At 30.4% G+C, this 19,756-nt stretch overlaps 2 protein-coding genes across 2 annotated transcripts; both read right to left on the reverse strand.

The window, feature by feature from the left end:
• Positions 1 to 3,515: 3,515 nt before the first annotated feature.
• LOC128183516 (insoluble matrix shell protein 6-like) lies at positions 3,516 to 6,155 on the reverse strand. Its single transcript, XM_052852544.1, has 6 exons — positions 6,095 to 6,155; positions 4,774 to 4,794; positions 4,344 to 4,428; positions 4,137 to 4,225; positions 3,928 to 4,012; positions 3,516 to 3,651 (listed from the first exon to the last, which is right to left on the reverse strand). Exons 1-6 carry the CDS (start codon positions 6,153 to 6,155, stop codon positions 3,516 to 3,518), a joined length of 477 nt encoding a protein of 158 aa, XP_052708504.1.
• Positions 6,156 to 12,223: 6,068 nt separating this feature from the next.
• Positions 12,224 to 19,252, reverse strand: LOC128185421 (uncharacterized). The gene is made up of 6 exons (XM_052855017.1): positions 19,065 to 19,252; positions 16,894 to 16,995; positions 13,887 to 13,926; positions 13,484 to 13,635; positions 12,991 to 13,115; positions 12,224 to 12,319 (listed from the first exon to the last, which is right to left on the reverse strand). The coding sequence occupies exons 1-6, from the start codon at positions 19,207 to 19,209 to the stop codon at positions 12,224 to 12,226; spliced, it is 660 nt and encodes a 219-aa protein (XP_052710977.1). The 5' UTR covers positions 19,210 to 19,252.
• Positions 19,253 to 19,756: the final 504 nt, after the last annotated feature.

Below are 19,756 nucleotides of genomic sequence, written 5' to 3' on the forward strand. Positions count from 1 at the left end.
TTACATTTATTGACAACGATGTTAAACATTATAGCTGATGCATTTTTGTGACGTCATATGTACTTTGTAATCACCTAGCTGACGGGCAAATCCTAATATTGCAAATGATCTATTGAAATTGCATCGGCGCATGTGATTTTTGACATTAAATCATAAATGTTTTTTTAAGAAAACCTCTTTGTTATGTCATATACTTTGAAGTTCTTACTTGGGCTTGAAATAGATATTTCGTTTATGGAAAATACTATTGAAACATTCTACAAAATCATAAAAATAATGTCCATTTCTATTCATCAAAAGCGATTTACGAAAAAATGGGGTAAGTCCGTAGGTTTCCCAAGCACGATTCACATTGGTACTTACATTCTCAACAAATTTTACGTAAAATATTCTAAAATTGTGTTGAGCTTCCACCTGCGCCAAGCTGGTTTTTACATGCATCAAAATGTTTACACGTAGCAGGGAGAGTGTCCAAACCACTAGTTTATAAATAGTCTTTTTCTTAACACGAAGCTGTAAAACTGCCGATTATTTGATACTGGTTTTTAATATGAATGAAATCTGTACGTCAAGCATTATTGGCAGCATCTATGTAAAGGAAACATGCAGTTTTACACTGATTTAATATAATTCACTTTTAACGTTAAGATACATTCCCTGAGAACTATCGACAGGAATGCAGATCGTGACGTCAAAGTTAATTATGACGTCATATCGTATGAAGTACAGACAAATTCACTTTCTACACATCGCTGTAAAATCAATCGGGAAGCCTTAACATGCCCGCGTATATCTTCAAACTCCACCCGCAATACTTAAATATAGTTGCTTGAACTCTTATAGATATTTCCAATGATAGTATGTAATTGTTGATGGTAAAAATTGCATGTTTTAAATTTCATCCGCTCAAGGTTTCAACTAAACAAGCGTCATTTAAAAATGTAAAGAGAGACTACGTGGGGTTTTTTTTAGATAAAAGAAAAACAAAATAATTTTTAGGGAGAACATGATCGGAATTTAAACTAATTTAATCTAAACTAATATCAGATAAATATAATGAGAAACTTGTTGACAATTTCACCTCTATAACGTTGATATCTAATTTGAAAGTATAAGGATGAAAAGAATCATTTCTTAAACTGTCGAATCATTCAAATTCGTGGGAACCCATTTTCGTAGATTGTTGATATTTTGCTTATTATTACTAGGAATGTTATATCGTGGATACATCGGATTTTAGTTTAGTACGAAAACAAACTCTTTATAATTTTCGTTCGTTGAGAATGTAAATGATGTATATTTGTGGGAAGGGAGGGGGTTTCCCATTAATACCACGAAAATTGAGCCACCACGAAGTTTTATGATTCTACAGTATTCAAAATCCTTACTTTCAATAAATATCGCTAGGAAAACAAAAACAATCACGAAATGTTTGTTGTTCATGGTATTCCAAAATGTGCTTTACACTGAATAATTTGTTTCTAATATTCTGTGAGTTTATATTCTACTAAAGTCAAATTATTCACTATGAACAAGGAATTTCCAATCTACAAAATAAAAACACAAAACACAAAAAACAACAATTAATTCAAAAACTGCGTAAAACCATATTACCATGACCTGCTTTAAGTATACTTAATCAAACAGGGCTATTATGTGAAAGGAACACAGGGTTGTGTTCGACCTCTAAGACTGTCACTTCTTCTATAATACATGCATTAACATTATTTAATTATTTAAAGAAATAAACACTTTCAGGCAAGTGACAGACAGATAATGCATGCCAATGTTATTCAAGCTTAAAGGATGAGAAATACATGCATTTGTAATTAGGATATATCAAACTTGATGACATTAATTTACGAAGTTAACATTGGAACCATTTCAGAATTCTGTTGTAGGTAAAATGCCCTTTTCTATGTAACTTTGACAAAGTGAACAATGATTCTGATAATAATACATGTACCGATCCCCCTGCAGGTGAAGCAGGCGGAGGGGTGATACAGTGTGCAAAATAATAACAATGTCTGTCTTCGTGTCGGTAGACATACTTTTGTTCGGTACTTACTCTAAGTACTAAATAAAATAGATGCATAGGTATTTTGTAATCGTTCCTTATTCAAGCTAGAAAATCATCTAAACTTTACCGGAAACCCGTTTTATGTAGGCTAGGTTGTTTTGAAGATGGCAGTTAGAAAATTGCCATACATGAATAATGTTCACCAATGGCTAAACAAGTTTTTGTTATTTTTTTCATCAAAGATGAATTGAAAAGGAATTACATTAAGTTATGTAAAGAAAAACGTTGAAAAATAGTCAATATGATAGATTAAAAAAAATTAATTTAATGATGCCTGTAAAATACGTTTACGTAAAAACATTCTATTCACAATCAATGCATAACAAATTTAATTTCTTCTGCAAATTTCCCTTACCTTTCATAAAACAGAAAATCCATCAAATTCTCAGAAAGACAGCGTTATAGAGTGTTTTAGTTCGAGATGCACGAAAAGTGGACTCGAAGATGAATTAATCTGCAAATCATGCAAATCGCTAGAGGTTTTTTTTTAATCAGAACTTTTGGAATTGAATTAATTCAATGCTATTGATCCATAAAAAAAGTTAGGTGACTTTCATTAATTATGACAAAGCTTAAGTATCGGTAATGTTCGCAATATCTTCAGGTAGGAAAAACCCAGCGATTCTCTATTTGTAACACTTTGCTTTTTTTTAATAAATTAAATAAAACCGTAACAGCTGTTTAGTGGAATCGATGTTGGTCTTATTTTTTTTAAATGTCATAAGGTACAACAGTACATTTACGTTTCTGTATTTAGCAATCATTTCTCCAAAATAAGCAAAATGAAATAATTTTGAATTAACTATATATCAAAATGGTTGTCATACACAAACACTTCATTCTGAATAAGCCAAACCCTTCTCTAGTTCAATGAAGTTTGCAAATTTTACTTTATAAATGTGAATGTTCTTTAAAAAGAATCAAATGATATTTTATAAAATGGGAGGATCAAATTGGAAATATATATGATATCATACAGTATCTGCATTTTTGTTTTACAAAATAAACGATAGGGTATCATTCACTCAAGTAATGGTTAATTAATGATTAAACACGATACACGCATGATAAAATATAATCAATACAGGATATGATACTTGTATTAATGATATTTGCTGAAGCGTAATATTTTCTTTATTGATGTTCTCAACTAGCTTGATTCTATCTATAAAACGTACAAAACAATATCATCAAATTTTTATTTCCTTATACAAATTGATTGTATAAAAAATATGGCGTTGTGGTTAAATGAAACAACTGAAGTGCATTCTACTTCAATAAAGATTGATTTTTTTTCTGTATTAGAATATTTTTCTCTTGCTTTTAACATCAAATAAATCTTAAAATGTATACATACAGCTCTGTCCTAAAAACGGTTATATATTCTACACTGAACAACTAATTCATAATGTTATATTTTTTTCGCGTTGTGCTGTTAGTGTCGTCTAGGTTTGTAGCCTTTGGGTCCACCACACTTTCCATTAGAACAATCTGGCTTTCCGGGTTTCCGTGGGGTTCTGTATTTCTTTGGTTTGCAAGGACATTCTCCGTCACACGCCTTACCAACATTCCTGGAATATACATCAGTGACAAACTCGAATTAATTAGTTTCGTTGTGTTTGGGAATTCAAAAGATGTTTCGTTAATACAGTCCAAGAAAAAAATGATTTATAATTTCATACGTGCAACTGAAGAAAAAACTGTTGGAATAGGTGATGCCTATTGACATTTCTGCATTATATATCATTGACAAAATCGAATCAGTTTGGTTATACTGGGAATTGAAAACAAGTAAAAACATAATATGTTATCTAATGTGATAAAAAATGCTTTTATCTTTTTCTTACGCGCATCCCAGGAAACAACTGTTGGAATAGGTTTTGCCGTCTTTACCACATACTGGATCATATTCCAATGTGCAAATGCAGCCACCTACATGTGTAAAGGTACACTATCAATTTCAATTACAGAAGCCAATCTAGACATTACATGTATTTCTATTTCATAAATAGTGTACTTAAATTTTATATTTTGATAAGAATGTTTTAAATATTGCTAGACTTTCCTGGGTTTACTGGTTTCCATGGTGTTCTGTATCCCTTTGGTTTGCAAGGACATTTTCCGTCACACGCTTTACGGACATTCCTGCATCAAATAGCATTGACAAAATTAAATAACTGTAGTGTTTGGCAATTCAAAACAAGCAGAACAATGATTCGTTTTTGATATAATATGAAGTAAAAATGCTGTATCTTCTTCTTACGCGCATCCCAGGAAGCAACTGTTTGAATAGGTTTTGCCGTCTTTACCACAGACTGGATTAAATTCCAATGTGCAAATGCAGTCACCTACACATGTGAAAATATATATATATATGGCAAAGTAGTAAATATTTTGTTCAGTCTCGTGGAAAGCGCTTCTATGAATCAAAATGAAATAAAACATTTAGTTTACCCTTATTTTGATTCCTTTAATTAAATTTTACAATCATTATATTTAAATATTGATTGGTTTGTGAATGATACACATTTTAATAATTGGTCAGAAGTCGTAAATTCTTTTGTAAAACAAAGATTGGGATATATTTTACATTACACAATATAGTTTTTTTTGTTTTGAGCTGCGCTGTTTTTAGATTTTATTTTTTAACGTAGATTCCCTTTAAGCGCCTTAAATTCAGCCTTAAATCATACCTGTATCTTTTCGATATCCCCCTGTAAAAAAATAAGCAAAAATGTAGTCCATCCAACTCTTAAAGACATAACATTAGATCTGTTTTTGTTTCGTGCAATTTTTATTAATTTCTTAGGTTTACTTATTTTCTACTTTTCGTTTGCCTCCAGCTAAAAAAAGTAAAATTGAATATAAAAAAGATTAGCAAAGGCATGTTAACTTTTTTTTATCAATAATATTGAAACCATGTCAAAAGGCTAGAAAATGTTTAACAATGTTATAATGATTCACATTTTTTTTTCTAGACGTTAGACATCTTTATATATTCCATTCATTACAGATTTATGTTTAACAGGCTGGATGTTTAGGTATCTCCATTGTCACGTTTTGATTTCAATGTGCACATTACATTTATCTTTAATATGATTATAATTTTGCTTTAAAAAAATTTCTCAGCACACCAAGACAATTCCTTCCTGTGTAGCTTGTTACACAAGATTTGATTGGCTAATAAGGAGGATGTAAACTTCCTATTTAAGCCGAAGGTAAATATTGACATTAATGCATGAAATGCGTAGAAAAGTTACGTCACATTGCATTAATGCGTAAACGATAAATCTTGAAAGTGTATGTGCCGTTCATTTAACATGGGAAATCGATTTATCTGGTTTACATAGAAAATATATTCGTTGTCCGGGCATGTGGCCTTAGGGTGCACGGAATACAACCCGGGGTAAATCCCCCTAACCCCTGATTGAACCTGATTAACTACATATAATACAGTAGTAAACACGTTATTTCTTTTACCAACAACACGCACGAGTCTGACACATGAACGATCACGCACGATATACGAACGAGTAAGCAGGTTACAAGGACGAGCCCAAAAAGTGCTGCGAAATCAAGCAATTTTATGAAATTTCAATATATTTTCGTTTCATTATTCTAATTTATAGGTGCTCTATAATTTGATAAATTAAGAACATAATATATAGAATCTATGTAACAAGGACTGATTCAGAATACTGACACCTCTTTTTATGTTAGTCGACAGCTTTCAATTATTTACTTCCTAAGAAATTCTAGATTCATTAAAGAGTGATTTACCTTATGGAAGTCAAGATGATCGTTGTCGTCTTTAAACTTTATTATTATTTTTTTGTATAAAAGTATTGAAAAGAAGTTTAATGTAAAGCTAGAATTCGAATATTTTGAGTTTTTACTTTACTTATAATAATTCATTGCTAAATTAAACAAAGCATCAGTTTTTCAGATTGACCACCAAGCCTTGTTGAAAATTCAATAATAAAACGTATTAATCCTAATATTAGTAATCATTACCTTCAACAAATGTCGAAACCGCTAAGAAAACCAAAGGAAACACAAAAAGTTTGGTGGCCATGGTAATTGGAGACGTCTACAAATAATATGTTAAGAATATTTTAAGGGTTTATATATCCTAGGCGGTTTGCATGGTAAGCGAATAGATTTGCTCAATTAATACGTATGCATACATTTGACCGAATAAATAAATACATTTTTGGATAAATGTTAAATGTCAATCTTCTGGAATTTAAACTTTCAGGGTTTTTTTTCTACTTAGTCAATTGTGACTACAATTTAGTGTCGTCAAGAAATATGTTTTATTTAAGTTTTGAAATATATACGTTGATTAAAAAAACCTACTAGATAAACAGTTTGTCAAATAATGAATATCTTTTGATGTTTCATGTAAATTTTTCATGTTTCCAGGTTTATTTTTCAAGCTTTAATGCTGTTTAAAATGGTTTTTTCACATTTAATTGCCTTATGAACCTGAAAGGTGGTATATGGTATATCATTTGTCTTCAGCAATGATATCTAAAACTCTTTTTTTAAACGTTAGAATTGTTTCTTATTATCAATTGTTTTATAAACGTGCACATATATATTGGTGTACTGTTTCTTTTCCTTGTTCAGTTCTCAGCTATTACACTGGTATGTTGTGTTCTCTATGGGAGGGTCTCTGGTGTTTACAGAAACAAAAACATACATTTTTGCAGAGTTTAATGTTTAATGACAAGTTCAGGAAAGCAACTCGTAAGATATCTGTGTGTCATATGCTTCATTTATATTTTCTTACAACGCAATACAAGTATTGTTTCTTCGTTTCTTGCGTAGATTTTTTATGCATATATAAGTGGGTCATAAGTTAAGGTTTTGCATTTAAAATTGAAATTGTATAATTAATACGTTTGAAATAAGAAGTTTTGCTTTGAAAATACCATTGCCCAGTTTGACAAAATCTAAATATTGTATATCAAAATTAACACAATCGTGACAATTGTTTAATACCGCATTTTAATTTCAATTATACTTTTTTCTATAAATTTTAAAGCATATTCATTTATTTGATGAATTTCAGTAACAAAGAGGAATTTACAACAAGTTTGTTTAAGAGAGCATTTGGTGAATAATTAAGCACCCTTATTTTTTATCATTTACATTAATCACTATGAACAAGCACTTTTCGATATACAAAAGAAATGATAGAAACAGAGACAGTTAGTTAATTTGCAAACTGCATAAAATAAGCTTACCTTGACTTTCCTTTGAGTTCACTTCAAAAAGGAACAGGAACACATACTTAAAATCATGACTGCTCTTCGATTAGTACGACTTTGTGACTGTTGGCCACATTTGAATTGTATTAAATCATGTAAATAAATACGCCAGGCAAATGTCAAACAGTTAATGCAAGTCAATTGGACACATTTAAATTAATCTAGGCTATAAAGAATGCATTTGATATTATTACAATAAGGATTTGATATTTGGCATTGACACACTTTTCAGACTAGTGTTTAGAGGTCAACGACTCCCTCAGAAAATATTAAAAAAATAAAAATTATAATTTTGGTCTTCGTGAAGTCATATTTTGCATTTTGAAGAAAGTATACTGTATTCGACATATTGTCCACATTCGTCCACTCTTTTGGAAAGTATTACAATATTTAATCTGATTTTTTTAAAAATCCGATACTATTATCCTAATAAAGATGTACAGTTTTCATTTTCGTTATAAATGAAAAAAAATCCTCTTCATATGGCAAGTATTTGTTTTAAATGTATGGACTAAGTCATTTGTTGATTTTCATGTCATCACAATAAAGAATTGTTTATGCACTACATTTATATGGCAGCAAGGTGAAATCGACGTGTCAATCTTCTTATTTTTCTGTTTAACTCGCTGTACTACATTTTTTATTAGCAAGAAGACATGTCAGCTAACCAAATATTAAAATAAAAAGGTTCTAGGTCTTTCATTTTACATATTCTTTTACGATCACATTTGTGTTAATATATTAATTTGAAGATAAGGAACCGATATAATTCAATGTTATGTTTCAATTGACACGGCACCAATTTCTTGCAATGACAGAACTGTTTTTGATAAAACATGGCATTGTTTGAAAAAAAAGAAAATCCCACACCTTTACCGTATGCATTATATCTTCTACCTTTCTCATTATACCTTTTAGAATTTTCAAAAAAAGCTTGAAATTGAATTTTCAGTACGCCAAAATGCATTCAAATAACTAAGCTGCTTTAAAAAGTTTATTTTGCTTTAATTCCTTATCTAACAGTATAAATACCTGTGAATCACCTAAAACTAAATGTCAATAAAACGTTGGTTTGCGTTGAAAAAGCCATAAGATGTTAAAACCCTAAACACTGTTTTAAGGTACCGCATGACATCTCGACTTATACTTTTTAAGACACTACGTCACAAGATGGTTTTATATGCATACACCGGACTGACTACAAGGCACGTGATCCTAACTCTAATGTATTTGAAGTCCACGCTTCCTCAAGGTTTTTTACTTTGATCTTCACTACAAAATCAATTCATCAACGTTTCGTGTTTCCTTGTTACATGTATGACATATCCCCAATTTTGACATCTACCTTGATCATGGTATTCCTAATTTTGACAAGAAGCGCACTGTGGGCGCGACCGGTCAACGGGGGATATTTGTACTTGCATATTGGTTACAAGAAGATAATTGTTCGCCTATCTCTTAAATATTAAAAAAACCAAAAAAAATCATTCTGTGGTTGCTTTCCAGTTGAAGACAACGACAAAAAATAGGCCAATCAAGATACATGTACAGAAACAAGCTATGATATCAAACATTCTTGCTATGGAAGAGTATCTGCCTTGTTCTCTTATTCAATCATTAACTTATCATACACAAATAGCCCCCTAGATTTTTTAATGTTCTTTTCTTTCCATTTGTAAACACTACAATGATATTGTACATTTCACTTTTTCTAATAACGACATAAATGCTTGCATCTACATACTAAATATAGTCTTCCTTAGAATAAAAAAAACGTATATGATCATTTAGCATTTGGGTAGTTGAGCACGTACATACCAGTTCAACAACAACATTATGTTATATTTTACAAATTAGCATCTAATTTCTATCTTTTGACAAAATTCTAAAGAGAGACGTGGAAAGAAGTATTTATTTAGACAACTGTTATGATTTTTTCGAGTAATAATTCTTTCGAGATCAAATTTATGGTTTTGTAGATCAGAACTTGAGTTTACAGAACAGATGTACGAGTTAATTTTGATCATTGGTGATAGTTAACCTTTTAAAATGTGGTTTTTGTCAGGATGGGGTCGTGTGTTTCTTCCTCTTTTTGTATTTCCAACGCAACTCAGAAGCCTTGTCAGAGCACTACATATGATGAATTGATTTTCATTCAATATAATTGTGCACTTTTTTTTTTAGAAAAACGAAATATTTACACTCTCATTTAAGTACCGTAATAACGTTGGTTTTGTTGTTGTTTTTTCTTATGATGCAAGGATTTACTGAATTTCTGTCCAAGCCAAAATATGCATAAAAGTAAGATTCGCGATGAAACTACCTTTTAAAAGGAAAGTTTTTAACCTAGTTTCAACCAACACGATAATAGCTATCTATTAAGGTTTTATAACATGCAATTAATTGTGTTTAATGCGAGTAAAAATGGACGGTTATAGCTTCGTGAATACTTTACACTTAACCTAGTTTTTAATTAAACATTGAGGAATCATAACGTTTTATTTTATTCAATAATTTATAACTAGAGTGTTAGATCCCCCTTTTTTGTGTTAACCTTTTTCAGAATTGAAAAAAATATACCGTGTACAATGTGAGTGAAAACTTAAAAAGTACTTTTCGAATATTTAAAGTGCTTTTGGAAAACACATACACCGGCATCACAAGAAGGGAATGGTCGGTATTCGAAAGTTATATCGAAAAACTTCTCAGTATTTAAAAGATATATGAATTACATGCAAATACATTCCATACAAGCTTGTTAACCGCTTTCCAGGATATTCAGTACTTTAATCCTAGGAAACCATTTTATGGCCACTAAATGACATATTTTAGTATTTCAAATAAACAACATCAGAGTAAAGTATCTATTAGTAATAATCCAATATTACATTAGAGTATAGTATTAAATAGTTCATTGCACAAGCCGTATTTTGAACACCAAGCGTACAACAGCTTTCTCAATAAAAAAAAAAGCAACCCAAATTAAACACAAAATGAACAATCTACTAGTATTCATGATAAGGATCTTACAATGACAATGTTATCAAGCAAATAAAAACACTTGCATATTAACTAAAATAAATTAAAACAAGTTTCATTCGCTAAAAACTCCAATATGAACACAAATGAATAATTTCAATGTGGCACCTTTTAAAGATAAATATTTCGTCATAATTTTAGGACTATAATTGTATTTGTAACGACTTCAAGGTTAAAAAAGATAAAGTTCTTTATTCAAACTTGGTAATTTTGCATAATTAGTTATTATGAATAATAGACCGTGTAATAAGGGTACATATCTTTAATTCTCATTTAGATTTTACATATACATTTTTAAAGCCTGTAATACATTCTTACTGTCTTTCTATTATTGACGTTTTAACGTTATAAACTTTTGTTAAAACATAAAAAATAACAAAAACTACATGATATCCCTAAAAAGTGAAAATATACGGTATCAGAAGCCATCAAACATCTTTGCTGCCCTTGTCTCGGCTCATACTATTTCAATAGATTGTTTGTTTACTACGATTAACATGCATATTTAGCATTTAAAGGCTAGTTTTCGATTTTCGATTGTTAAAGCAAATAAAATAAATATATTTCAAACGATTAATAATAGTTGTTATATCATACTAGGATATACATGTAAGATTTTGCTGAAAGGACATGGTAATCATTGTTTTAGAGATTTATCATCCAAAAAAAAAATACTCTACAGATTAATATAGTAACCATTATAAACTACTTGTTTTCATCGAATTGAAATTCCATTTGTTGATATTCATTTTAATAAGTAAACTTCTGTGCCAAGATCGTAGTGACTAAAAGGCACTTGTAATGATATTTTTTTAACAGCTCATTTTAAATTATATATTTTATTTATATTATTTTTCATTACATGATCCATAGTAGATTGTTTTATAATTATACAAGCTGAGTTATGAGAGGACGATAATTTTTTTTAATGGCTGCAGTTTGAAAGGTACATGAGTTCTATGGGAATGATTCACGCTTCAGATCACAAGACTGGATTCGAAGCATGAATTCTTTTTCCATAAAATCAAATTATGATGAGTTTTTTGGTGATTGAAATTAAAAAAAATCGTTTTTATGATTTAACATAAACCCAATGCGTTTTGAAATAATGCTAGTTATTTTTATGCAGCATATTGGTGTAGCTTATTTTAATCTGATTTCAACAATTGTAAGATGTAGATAAATTTCCACCATGCTTGATTATCAATCTAATAATATCATTTAAATTTCAATGAAAATTATTTTTGTTTTCTAATTTAAGTTTTAATCTCAATTTCCGACTTATTGCAAGTGAAAACCTGTTTAAGTACTTTTCTTGTAACGCTGAAAATCTACCAGTTATAAATTGTGTATATTTTCTTGTTATATGTAAGAAAATTAATCTTATGATAGAAAAAAGGACATGAATTTATCAGATTCATACAACTTGTCTACATTTTAGAGATGTGGGAAAATTGTATACAGGGATTATTTACCTTAAACCCTCAATACCTTCATCTTATTCATTATAATTCATTAAATATGTATTGAAATGAAAATAATTGAACTAATTGATGTTAACGTCGATTCATACATTTCAAGCCTTGAGCATTTTTTTCACGAAGAATTTATGTTCAATGATATATATTGATTAAATAGCTACTTTACAGATTTGTCGACAGGAGCACAGTTACATGTATACATGCTCAGTTTTATATTTTTAGATCTCTATCAGATGAGATTTAAGTTTAAGTATAAAAACCGCAACATCAAAGTTAAACTTCCGTACCAATTGCATGTTTCACTAGCGGATGACCACAAAAAGTATCTTCTTGACCTGGTGTTCTTTTCACGACCTCTTTATAGAAATAAGTGACATACTCATTTTCAGCTTTTGCACAGAACTTAATTCCATCTCCATCTTGACCAGCTTCATCTGGGCGTACTATTTGTAGAACAGCGTCCATGTTACAATGTCTCATCACCATCTTCGGTTGCATTTTAAATAAAGAGTGAAAAGCACATAGATAAAGGAACACATATTCGAACACAATGTATTTTTGATTTGGTGGTGTTGCCGCATTCTTAATGTTTACAAGGTCCTTTCCAGGCATTATTTTAGTGTATTTATGTAGAGATTTGCAATCTTTGTAGCTCTCTGACGTGATCCCAAAATGAAACTCCTTTTTAACATCACTATCGACATCATCACCTATTTTGTACTTGCCTTTGATAACAATATACATGAGGCATTCGTATAGCCTCCTTTTTTTCTTTTGCAGTTCCATAAAGTGACACACAAGTGTTTCTAACAAATCTCCACATTCCATAAACTTTGTTATTAGGCAATGATGACTGGCCAGGATTTCAACTTTGAAATGATTACCTAAATCATGATATTTATCTTGTATTCCTTGGATACTAAGAGCCGTGCAACTACATTTTCTTTTTTTTACAATTAACTTTATTTAAAGTACGATTTAGTTGTTGTTCTAATTCTTCATTTTGATTCGCCCGAATGCCATCAAGGTAAAGATGACGAGAGTTTAAAGGGAGATTGGAGTTGAAAAGGTTTTTGTATTTCTCATAAATGTCTTCTCGGATATCTAAGATTACCTTGCATAGTTGAACATTGTCTATGCTATTCCGTAATTTCTGCAAAGCCTTTTCAACATCATTTACTTTACAAGGGTTTTCATTCCATATTCCAAACCACCCATCAACAAAGATAAATGTCTTTTCTGCAGGAGGTGTATCAGAACAATCGTCATAATTTATCCATTGATACTCCCAATCTGAATGATCTTGTATAAAAACTTTAGTTGCTTGTTTCCCAGTTTTGGATACGCCATTTCCTAGTGTTCCATGTATCAGAATAACGTTTCTGTTGCGCAATTCCTTAAGTACACCTTGCACGGATTCATTTTTTTCATCCTCTTTTAAAAGTAAAGGTTCACTGATATTTGTTCCATTTTCCGCAGCCGGAGCTTAAACGACAAAAGAGGCGTAAATATCGCAATGAACATGCTATTCCATATTCATTAAAAAAACAACTTGCAATAACCTTCATAAATATCAGATATGGAAAAAAGTAAGAAACAAAAGATACTCAGAGATATACACAAGCCTCCTGTACACCTCCTGTTCTGTGATTTTCTTAAATACGCACAAAATGCATATGCGAATATTGGCAGTATGAAAATTGCAATTCCCACTCCAATTAAGCTTTGAAGGTTTGTTCCTATGCCATTGCTAGTAGTCCTTTGAAAAACACAAATCTTAGAAATCGGTTTTATAAAACAAAGGTTTTACTTATTAAGAAAGTTCTACAAAACATCAGTGACATAAGAGCAATTTTCGATGATTCAAGTAAATGTACAGCAAGTTTGTAAATCATTATATATTTGTTTTGTGATTACATAATATATTTTATTATGTATCAAAATCTCACAAAATTCTTTATTGTATTTGAAAGACATTTACCTCATCTACTACATTTGATTTTTTCTTACCTTATTGGTCCCGTATGTGTTGTCATAAAGCAAATCGGGTCTTGATATGAAAAAAGAAGATAGTACCTAACAACAGATTGTATAGCACATAATTGGTTTATCCCCATCTTCTCGCATAACCTCCATTAGATAATAATTACCTTCAAGGAAATTTTCCATGTTTTTCAATTATCAGATTTTATTAAATAAAATTATTTTATACTCATTAAAACTGAAGTTTTTGGTCGTTTATTTAAAATAATCTCGCTAATTCGTTATTTTGAAAGCGATGAAATTCAAATGTCGCGATATGCATATTTTCTCTCTCGATCTACCCGCCATAATGTGTGAAGTCATATGCGACCTCAAGCGAGAAGGTTCTGATAGCCATCTTTGTAATTGGATTAGATTTCAACGACAATTCAACTAATGACCACCTATTAAATTGTCGATAACGGGACATGATGGTGTTTTGGGTTTCATATGGGTGTTCTAGCCGGCAATAATTAGGATTTCGTCTGTTGTTTTTTCTGTTGTCTGTAAGTTATCCATACGAAAGTGTGCGGAAATCTTGGAGCAAATAGCTGTCGACGAGAGGATTAATAAATAAAATACCAACACATATATTATTTGGTATATTTTTGAAATGTTAGTTTCATAAACAAATCGTATTTATTTTTCAAAGAGAAAAATAGAAGTTTATGCACGGGGGCCTGTGTTCAAAAAACAAATTCATCGGAGGAAAATAACGAGAGGACGCCATTTGGATACCGCCTCGCTTCATTAGCTGTTTATATTGTAAAACTATACATACATGTACATGTACGCGTCGATTTTGTATAAATGATCTCTTCACTCATAGTTCACCTCTGTAGAAACCATTTAACAAACTTGGTGCATTATAAATAACTCTGGGAAATTTCATTCCCCGTATACATTGTGACGTCATAATTTTTCTCATTGTGTGACATACTACAACGGTTGTAAACTGACCAGCTGGGAAAACAGAGTGAAGGAAAATCCCACACATCCAATCCACGTTTCAATTTTAAATTCATAGTCCATATGATAACTATAACGTTTGTTTATTATTTATAACGCTTCCTGCGGTAGTTTTATCTATATTTATCATTAGTCACTTTGTGTTTTCAAAAGACGAAAGGATACCTGAATCCTGAGATCCTGTCACCGTTAGGCTTATAAATTTGATAGCAAAATGATACTGAGTATTTGTTATCAGTACCAATATTGTTTTTTTTTTCATCTTTAAAAATAATAATTTAATGTATAATGTATAATGAGCATAATGCTTCAATGTATGATGTTGACTAAATGTTCATAATGAATAAAATGAATGAATGATGTAATGGTTATCAATGATTGACATTCATGATGTAATGTATAATGTAACACACAGTTTATAATGTAATGCATAATGTAATGTATTAATGCTTTAATGCTTTAAATTCAGCAGTCCTAAGGCTGTTCTACGTTCTCCAACAAAACAATATATATATCTATATATATATATATATATATATATATATATATATATATATATATATATATATATATATATATATATATATATATATATGCTTTCATTGCATGTATATAATAATAAAACACTCACCCTTTTAACACACAAAGTATACATAGAAATAGAGAGACGTGAGAGGGTTGTTTGACCCGCAAACTTTTCCAATGTTCTTTTACAATTCAAATTGCCGCGGAATTAATTCTAATTAACTCCACAATTGATACTCAGGTCATTTATTAAACTAAGAGTTAACTCGCTTGCACCGAACATTAAACCAGAAATGGGCATAAAATGATTTATGAACATCAATAGCCTACATACAGTGTAATGGTTTTGTAAATTTAAGTCGTAACATTTAAGCTCTTCTGTATAAAATGGCATTTTGAATAATCTTGTAAAATAAAGCTAACAAACTTGACTCTCCCAATATATTGAATGAAAAACACTTTCAAATGTCAGGTTAAATTGAATGAAACCATTCATGAAAGCTACGCGTATCATAATTTAAAAAAAAAATGTATGCCTATTTTTGCTGTGACACAACATTTTGAACATCTATTAACGCCGGATAAAATTTTAAAACAGGAGTTTGACGAGTATTTCTTGAAGTTTAGATATCAAACAGTTCAAGATACGATACAAAGGGTTATTCAAGGAACATTTCCCCGTAGAGAAGTCCAACCTTTGTCTATACTAAATTCAGTACTCTAATGTTGGACAGATGTTGTCCAGATCATTGAAATACTACCATAGTGTACATGTATATACATATGGTGAAAGTTAAAATTCAGAGTTGTATTTTTTGATTGACTAGTAATTGTTGACCATTGTTGATGTTGTACTAATTACTTATTATATACGCCCGTGATAATCGTTTTTACATTACTAATTCAGTGTACAAATTGCCCAACAGTGGTTGTCATCATTTGTATTAATTGTTAATTGAAAGACAGCACTACAGCAAACTATTATACGCATAAGTCTGTCCATATGACAGCGTAATGTGATAGTTATGGAAATGCGATTTGATTTTGTTTTCAATATGAGATTTGTTTAAGAATAAATATTTTGCTTTTGAGTCCAAATATGGTCAGCTATATATTCAATTTTATTGTTTCCTATCGCGTATATTAACATGTTGCAAAATTACCATCGACTATATTAGTATGTTTAAAGAAGGACAACTAGTAATTACAAGAAGTTGAAAAAATCATGAAGGTTAATAAAACAAAAAACAAAACAAATTTGAAAAAAAAAATAATATGAAACATGTCAATACGCCGATATAATAACACAACCTATTTTCAATAGAATTAAAATATTTCAAATATTTTGCTGTAAAACGAATGCATGCCCTTTCACAAATATAAGTTTATTTTGTACATGTAGCAATCATCAATTTCTATTAATTTTATAACAGTTTAAATAATACAAACACCTTTTTAATGTACTTTAGTCTTGATATGTTTAGCAGGAATATGGACTTACATTTGTAAACTTCGTCGCTGGTGTAGGTATCATTTGGACATCCAGTGGTGTTACAAAGTGCCCAGTCGAGATAATTATGACGTGTTATGATAGGACAGTAACCTCAACGAAGAAAAAGAAATAATGATTATAAGAATATAAATTGAGTAATAGTTAACTAGCATGCTACATTGTACATTTGGGTGTTAAAATGTTTTCCATGCGAACGACGGTGGGGGAATAAGCCAAGGCATCAAACTACTTAAGTTTATTTTAAAAAACCAAATTTTTTTTCTTACAAATATCAGTTTTGTTACATTTATTAAGCAAATGTAATCATTTGCATTCAGTGATGCTAAAACCTTCAAAAATTGACTTCATATTTAATTGATATTAAGACATCAAAATATGTATATGCTAATTGAGCAACAAAATGATAATATAATCGGATGTTCAGACTAAAGATTTTTTTATAGAGTTGGTCATCATACCATTTTTAAGAAAGTATCCTGATATAACGTGTAAATGTCCTTTTCATATCTATTTTTTTTAAATGGTACCAAGACCCAATCTATGGTAAAAAGCAAGTTTTCTTCCTTCACTTTTCAAGATGATCATCAAATGGCCTAGACTGAATCATATTTGCGCAATACTTAATTGAGTGTGTTATCTAAATGAAATCAAACATGGGATTCCGTGGTGTAGCGCTTAGCGAGGAGTTCTTGAAACATATATATGTTGAAGTAGGTGTTCGATTATAATGAATCGTGTTGTAAATATTTTTTTATATCTTTGTTTACAGTGGGTTCAAGCATATCTTTTACAACATACACCATAGCATAGCATTGAAATCTCATAGCATAGCATTGAAATTTCATAGTATAGCATTTGAATCTCATACCATAGCATACAATCTCATAGAATTGCATTCGCCATATCATAACATAGCATAGCACACAACATTATTTTAATTCGGTTTTAAATGTTTTTATTTAAAACAAATAAAAGTTCACATAATAGATTTGTTGTAAACTTTGGCTTCTTATCATTTAACTTCGAAATGTGTAGAACTCTTCTCTGTATGGAAGCGTTTTTGTTCAAATCTCATAGCATACCATAGCATAGCATAGCATATCATTAAGCCCTTCATTTCAATTTCTCAGCATAGCATACAAATCTCATAACATAGCATACAAATTTCATAACATATCATTAAAATCGCATACCATAGCATAGAATAAAATTGTAAAAGATATGCATGAAATGACTGTTCTTTGTTTAAATTCGAGAAACTCATTTGATGTAAAGAAGGAAACAATTGCGCTCTTATAAATTAAACACATGCTCTTAATCATTTTTTAGATTTTTAGCAAAACTGCTAAATGAGTTAGTATTAGTATTAGTTTTAAAAATAAACATGTTACTTTGTTGAGATGTAAAAACTTTGGACTTTAAGACAAAAGATTGGAATTCTTTATTCTATGTACACGCGCATAATAAATTCTCTGGAGATAATGAAAATACAATTATAACACATATTATACTAAACGCATGATTGTCATTTGGAGCATACTAGCTATAGTGAAAGGGTTGTGGCCACTTGTGGGCACATGACTCGGCTTATTCCCCCAGATTCTTTAGAGAGCAAAGTAGGTATCTTTATAGTGTAAACCTATTCATCAATATCAAAGCTATACCTCGGCTTATAATACTATTTTATGATGTCACCCTTCGGTAAACTTTTATCTAAATTTTGACGCAAAGGATTATGTTCAAGAGTAGGTGTTTTTATTAATATTTTTTCCTGTAATTTAAAACCCAGGACGATATCACATCTTTATATTTACAATTCCCAGTGTCTTCGCCTGTGATAACACTACGTATCGATTTTGTACTATATAACCCATAATACAAATGACACCAAATCGAGGCGCCAGCGGGGTTTGCTTATCTATCATTTAAACATATAATGGTAAGATGGCTTAAAATTATATAAATATAAGTAATAAGGAATCATTCTTTGAATATTATGAGATGATAATTTCGGTCGGGGTGTGATCAAATCTATCATAAAGCCCTTCGGGCTTTATTGGATTTGATCACGCCCCGACCGAAATTATCACCTCATAATACTCAAATAATGATTCCTTATTAAACGCAATTCAATAAGTGTAATACATTGCTTTACTCACCTTTACCGATTCTAGCCTGCTCAATGCAAACTTCTTTCAATCTTGTCTTATCTTTTAGAAGCAAACAGTGATAAATATCCTTATTTTGGCATTTGTACCTATCAGCTCTTTTTTTCCACATCGACTCGTTCGTTGGACAGTCCATGTTTATATAATCACGTTTTTAAATTTTCACTAGCGTTGTATCCCGGAACCTTAAACAATAGAAAAGAAGAGCCACTTTTCATTAGAAGAAAATTTGAAAAACCAGTGAACTATAGCAACTGAAAAAATATATATTCAACACAAATATCTGTTTATAAAGACTTCAAAGGCTTATTTTGTTTAAACATTTAAAATGAAAAAACTACTTGAGCTGTTTGTCAGACTTTAGATAAATACTGAAAAGTATTTATCAATCAATTAAGAGTCGCCCGATGAATAAATCGTTGTAACCTATAACAATACATGCATGTGTAAATTGATTCTTTTTAGGGGGGGGGGTAGAATTTTAAAAAATGATATCTTTGATAAAAGCCAATATTGAGTGCCAACACAGAAAGAGAGAAGTGACATGTGCCAGTCACCACTCATAGAATATATCGTCGTTTTCAAATAGGGTGTTTTTATTTCGCAACAAAAATATTTTAACATATCTGCAACGACACAGTAGAAAAACTGCAATAAGCTATTGTGCGATGTGTAATCAACTG

The sequence above is a fragment of the Crassostrea angulata genome, chromosome 5, assembly GCF_025612915.1.
Source record: "Crassostrea angulata isolate pt1a10 chromosome 5, ASM2561291v2, whole genome shotgun sequence".
Lineage (NCBI taxonomy): Eukaryota > Metazoa > Mollusca > Bivalvia > Ostreida > Ostreidae > Magallana > Magallana angulata.

What these genes read in the sequence shown, in the direction of transcription:
- LOC128183516 (XM_052852544.1), bottom strand. Translation starts at nt 6,155, where the DNA reads ATGGCCACCAAACTTTTTGTGTTTCCTTTGGTTTTCTTAGCGGTTTCG. An exon ending in GGGATATCGAAAAGATACAG is followed by an intron (nt 4,429 to 4,773) that starts GTATGATTTAAG and finishes TCACATGTGTAG; the next exon opens with GTGACTGCATTTGCACATTG. An exon ending in AGTAAACCCAGGAAAGTCTA is followed by an intron (nt 4,013 to 4,136) that starts GCAATATTTAAA and finishes TTACACATGTAG; the next exon opens with GTGGCTGCATTTGCACATTG.
- LOC128185421 (XM_052855017.1), bottom strand. Translation starts at nt 19,209, where the DNA reads ATGGACTGTCCAACGAACGAGTCGATGTGGAAAAAAAGAGCTGATAGG. An exon ending in AGGCTTGTGTATATCTCTGA is followed by an intron (nt 13,116 to 13,483) that starts GTATCTTTTGTT and finishes CACCTCCTGCAG; the next exon opens with AAAAGACATTTATCTTTGTT. An exon ending in ACAATGTTCAACTATGCAAG is followed by an intron (nt 12,320 to 12,990) that starts GTAATCTTAGAT and finishes TTCTACAAATAG; the next exon opens with TACGCCCAGATGAAGCTGGT.